Source organism: Diabrotica undecimpunctata, chromosome 9 (genome assembly GCF_040954645.1).
Source record: "Diabrotica undecimpunctata isolate CICGRU chromosome 9, icDiaUnde3, whole genome shotgun sequence".
In the NCBI taxonomy this organism is placed as follows: domain Eukaryota; kingdom Metazoa; phylum Arthropoda; class Insecta; order Coleoptera; family Chrysomelidae; genus Diabrotica; species Diabrotica undecimpunctata.
The window spans coordinates 117,353,768-117,359,767 of NC_092811.1; the positions used below are offsets into that span (position 1 = coordinate 117,353,768).

The following is a 6,000-nucleotide window of genomic DNA, read 5'->3' on the forward strand; positions in this document are numbered from 1 at the left end:
TATCAGCGTACACTAAGTATTGGTGCTATTTGTAGAAAATAATGCCGGATCTATTTATCCCACTAACCGTTACAATTTTTTCTAGAATTATATTGAGTAGCAAGGTAGACAACGGGTCTCCTTGACGAACACCTTTTTTCACTTCGAATTCTTCTGAGACTCCACCATTGCATTTCACAGCACAATGTTAATTGTGCACAACGCACAATGGTTTAGCTAATGGTTATTTTTACCAATATCACTATTTTTTCTGGCACTTGAAATTTTTTTAGCGTTTCTATTAATTTGTTTCTGTCTATTGTATCGTAGGCAGCTTTGTAATCAATGAAAAGTACTTGTGTTGAAATGTTGTATTTATAGCAATTGATCAGGATTTGTTTTAGCATAAAAATTGATCGGTTTTTAATCTTCCCTTACGAAATCCTCCCTGGTATTATCCTAGATTCTTCTCCATATATATTTCTAATCGTTTTTTATTTAGTATGGCGAACTCTTTGTATATTACCTCTAACAGGGATATTCGACTATAGTTTGCGCATTCAGTTTCATCTCCCCTTTTGTGTATAGGATTTAATATTTCTTGTTCCATGCTTGGAGTATTTCTTTCTAAGTCGGTTTCGTAAAGCCTCTTCTCTAAGAGGCTCTTAGAAATATTTTTTTACATTCATCGTTCTTCCCTGGTATCCAGTTTTAATTTAATTTACCTCTTTGTAATTTTTTTTTATTTCGTTTTTCTTGTAATTTTCTACAATATGCTTTATTTTATCATCCATTATACTTTCTGTTCCGCGCCCTTAAGGTTTTCTTTACTTTTTTTCGTTGTTCGGCATTCCTGTCTAGGTTGTTTTGTTTTTACAATCGTAAACTTTTTAATCTTAAATCTGATTTTTTTTAACTCTGTTCTACATTCGTCGTCGAGCCAGTGGTTTTTGTAACTATTTCTATTCTTGGTATGTTATTCGAAGTTGCTTTCTTTATACTGTTTTTATTTTCAAGAACTTTTGTTGTGTGCTACTAACAGTAGTACCATCTTGTTTGGTGTAGATTTCTTGTATACTGTGAATATACCGTGCAAAATATTGAATAACTTCTTCTAACCACATAACACTTTCTTGAATTTTTATCTCTAAGAAATTTATATCTTTCACCTTTATTCTCATCATCATCATCATTGGTGCTACAGCCCTATAAAAGAGCCTCGACCTTCCCAAGTCTATTACGCCAGTCAGTTCTCTCCATTGCCAACTGTTGCCAGTTTGCTGCGCCTATTTGTCTATCATCCTCATCTACACCATCCCTCCATCTGAGTTTTGGTCTACCCCTACTTCTACTTCCCACAGGTTGTGACATAAGGATTCTTCTAGGAGGGTTGTTCTGCTGTGATCTTGCCAGATGTCGTGCCCATCTTAGTCTTCTTTTTTTATAAAGGATACTACATCTTTACCACCAAATATATGTTTATATCTGTGATATATCTCGTAGTTGTACCTCCTTCTCCAAACACCATTTTCACAGATGCCACCAAATATTCTTCTCAGGATCCTTCGTTCAAATATAAGCAGGAGATTTTCATCTGCCTTGGAAATGGTCCATGTCTCCGACCCATATGTCAACACTGGTTGTATAAGGGTTTTGTATATGGTTATTTTTGTTTTTTGGCTTAAGTTTCTGCTTCTCATATGTCTACTCAGTCCAAAATAGCATTTGTTTGCTAGGATTATTCTTCGCTTGATTTCTTCCGTCATGACGTTCTCCTTGGTGATCAGGGAGCCTAAGTATGTGAATTTGTCAACCACTTCAAAGTTAGAATTATCAACCGTGAATTGGTGGCCGATGTTTCTGGCTCTATTGTTGGGTGTTAATGCCATTATCTTAGTTTTATTTTCATTAACTAGCAGGCCCATATTTTTTGAGGCGTTTGACAAGGTGGTATACATTTCTTCTAGCTTGCGTGTTGTGCGGGCAACTAGATCAACATCATCTGCATATGCCAAAATTTGGGATAATTTATTAAAAATGTTTCCTCTGCTGTCTATTTGGGCATCCCTGACCGCCTTTTCCAAAGCTATGTTGAAAAGAAGACACGCCAGCGCATCTGCCTGTCGCAGCCCAACATGCGTCTCAAATGCCTGTGATTGTTCGCCCTGTATTTCGACTTTGCAAACAACTTTACGCATTGTAGCCTTAACCAATCTTATCAGTTTATCGGGGATGTGGAATTCATCCATGGCTTCATACAATTTATTTCTTAGGACACTGTCATAGGCCGATTTAAAATCTACGAAAAGATGGTATGTGTCGATATTGAATTCATTGGTTTTTTTCCAGTATTTGCCTTAGCACAAAGATCTGGTCTGTTGTTGATCGACCAGGCCTAAAACCACTTTGATATTCGCCAAGAAGCTCCTCTGAATATTCACTCAGGCGACCATATAAAATACTCGAAAATATTTTGTATGCTGTATTAAGGAGGGTTATTCCCCTATAGTTTCTACATTCTAATTCATCGCTCTTTTTGTGTAGCGGGCAAACGACCCCAATACACCACTCTTCTGGGATTTGTTCCTCATTCCAGGCTCTCAGTATTATTTTATATATATGATTAGTCAGAGTAGCACCTCCACATTTAATAAGTTCCGCGGGTATACCATCACTTCCTGGAGATTTATTATTTTTTAGGTGTTTTATTGCATCCCGTACTTCCTGAATTGATGGAGGCTCCAATAGTGTATTATTGTTTGCTCCTAGGGGTGGTTGATTTGGATCTTCTACTTCGATAGTAAGCAGTTCTTTATAGTGTTCCACCCATCTTTTTAATACTTCTTCTTTTGTATTGAGTATATGCCCCTCCTTATCCTTACATAGTCCGATCCTTAGTTTAAATTCTTTTCTTGCTTTATTTAGATTTTTATAGAATTTTCTTGTTTGATTTTCCTTTTTTAATGCCTCAAGTTCTTCCAATATTCTATTTTCATAAGTTCGCTTTTTTCTCCGACGGATATACTTCTCTTCTCTTCTGAGATCTTTATATTTTTGTTGTTTTTCTCGGGTTCTTCTTTGCTGCATCAGTTTATATGCATTGTTCTTTCTTCTTGTAATGTCCTCGCACTCAGCATTGAACCACTCATTGCGTGGTGGTGGTCTTTGCGGCCCTAGAATGTTATTTGCTGCGTCTTTAATGTAATTTTTACACATTTCCCATTGTTCACTAATTGTTAGATTCTCTTTAGTTATGTATTTAGTTTCGCTATAGTTTTGAAACCTTTCTACCGTTTGCGGGTTTTTGAGGAGTTCAATATTAAGGCGCCTTGTTTTGGTACTTCTCTCCTTCTTCGCATTTGAGATTCTAGCCCGAATTCTTGTGCTAACTAGAAAATGATCTGAATCAATATTGGCGCCTCGATAGGTGCGGACATCCATAAGGTTGGAGAAGTGTCTAGCATCTATGATCACATGATCAATTTGGTTGTTCGTTAATCCATCAGGCGAGGTCCAAGTCCCCATATGTATTTTTTTTGTGTAGAAAACATGTGCTTCCTACGATCATGTTCTTTGAGGCTGCGAAGGTGACTGCTCGGTGTCCATTCGAATTAGTATTATTATGGAGACTATATTTACCAATGTGCGGTAGATATATTTCTTCCGTGCCGATTTTTGCGTTCAGATCACCGATTACTGTTTTAATGTCATTTCTGGGACAATTGTCATATGTTCTTTCTAATTCATCATAGAAATTGTGTTTTTCTTCGTCTTGCTTGTCCTCTGTTGGGGCATGTACATTAATAAGGCTAATATTAAAAAACTTGCCCCTGATTCTTAAGCAGCTCATTCGCGGATTTATCGGCTTAAAATCTATAACCATTTATTCTCACAATGTGACAATAAAGCACGAAATGAAACCTATTGAAGTTTTAAACCTCAAATATGAGTAATAGTATGATCGCGCTTAATAAGTGAGTTTTGCTAGCTTTAATCCCGTAACGTTAACTGCCGCGACTGATGCAATGCGCGAAGCAGCATCCAATCGCGAATTGTCGTGAGTCCCGGTCACATTCATGCTCGAAAAGGTTACTTACACTCGCTATTTCACATACTCTTTTAACACTATTATGTGAATGATATGATGTCAGCTAAGTAGACCTTTTTAGAGCAGCTGCCAATAGACTAGAATTGACATAATGATAATAAGAGAAAGAATCACAAAAGAAGTAGTCACGCACAGAGAATGGTTGAGTAACGACTACCGTAACAAATTCTGAAATTGAAACTCCTTGTAATAGGAAAGAAAGACATCGATGGAAAATTTCGTCAAGTGATTTTAAATAATTGTGGTTTTTGTTTATTAAAAATTTAAATGACGTTCTCACGAATATAGCAATATTGGAGAATGATTTTAGTTAATAATTTTTCCTATAAAAATATTTGCCAGTTATTTCATGTAATATAAAAAGTAGATTTTCTAAGTATGTATATAAATATTATATTAACTTAAATCGAAAGAAATTTGTATTTAATAATTTTTGTAACTATCCACTAGTAAATTTTACATAACCGTTGGTTATAAATAAAATGTATTTGTATCTATTTTTTTTTTATTTTTTATATTACTCTTTTTACTTTCTATAAATGCATATTTAAATGCATTTTTCACTGTTTTTTACAACATGCTTATTTAAAAAAAGTTTACTTAGTGCATATTTTTCCGAAAATTTTCCATAATTATAAACTTTTTTTATTTTGATTAATTCCGACAAAAAAAATTGTGAAACTCCTAGAAACATGCTACCTATATCGATTTAACATTAGAAACACTATAACAAATTTAGTCCAATTTCTACCTTTTAGGTTACCATCGATTTTACTTATTCCCGCAAAATCCATTAATAGTTATGTAACGTATTTTTAATAATTAGAAAAAAACAACAAAAAATAAATTTATTATTGATAAAATTTGTATCAATAAGTCAAACAAAAAATAAGAGACTTATAGAATATAGTCTCACTGATAATATACTTACAGGAAACTAGGAGAAATCCTAATAAAACGATGACACTTTTACACAAGACACCAACAAACATTTTTGTACGTTTTTTCTTAACTTCATATACAGCACTAAAGTGTTCGATTTTTTTTTAATCAAGCAACTCTTTCGGACGATTTGAAAATTGTGGCTCTCGGATTGTCTTATCTGGCCGACATTTGCTCTATGAAAACGTAAAGGGCGATGTTGCCAAACCAAACATTTTTCTGGTATATTTTTATTTTTGTCAATGAAAAACTTTGAAAGAGTTATAATTTAGAGGGTGTTTATATATTCGACTGATAACGCTCTAGCTTAGAGAGCTCTCACTGATTGGTGAATTTTGTATTTACCGGAAACTACAATTTGATATTAGCGATACCAATATGGGATTCAAAAAAAGTTAAACATTAGGGAGGCTTTGTCTGATCTAAATGTATTCATAACCATGGTTCTACCAGCATGTTTCATATACTTTCAAGACGGTACTCATAAAAATCTGGGAATAATTACAAATAAATTTATATTGGAATAAGAAGAAATACAAGAATTGAAAGTGAAAATCATACGAAATCAGAGTAAGACGGGGAGTAATACAGGGATATCTAACGTGGCCAATGCTGTCCAACGTCTATTTTAAACACATTTGCAAGGAATTTAAATGAAAGGAAAATGACCAATCTAGAAATCATAAATAGCATTCGATATGCGATCGCTACTATTAGCCCTTCAAGAAAATCGAGCAATCTTGTAACTTTTACAAAAAAATACGAAGATATTTATTTTATTTATTTATTTATTTATTTATTGACGTGATTCCCCGATTATTATAAAACAGGAACCACAAATTAAAATAAGATGCTAGGTAGTTACTCCAGTCGTCAGAGACGAAAATGCCACTGAACCCCTCAAAATCAAACGAACAAGCTGAATTTGGCCGAGAATATTAATTTTGGAGCCCCAAAAAATTTTACTTCCC

At 34.2% G+C, this 6,000-nt stretch overlaps 1 protein-coding gene across 1 annotated transcript in view; it reads right to left on the minus strand.

Annotated features, from left to right (window-relative positions):
- LOC140450643 (UPAR/Ly6 domain-containing protein crok-like) overlaps window positions 1-5,199 on the minus strand; it is a 40,016-nt gene extending 34,817 nt beyond the window's left edge. The window contains exon 1 of the mRNA XM_072544304.1: window positions 5,019-5,199. Within this exon, the coding sequence (XP_072400405.1) occupies window positions 5,019-5,079 (61 nt within the window). The 5' untranslated portion in view covers window positions 5,080-5,199. The remainder of the gene's footprint in view (window positions 1-5,018) is intronic.
- Window positions 5,200-6,000: the final 801 nt, after the last annotated feature.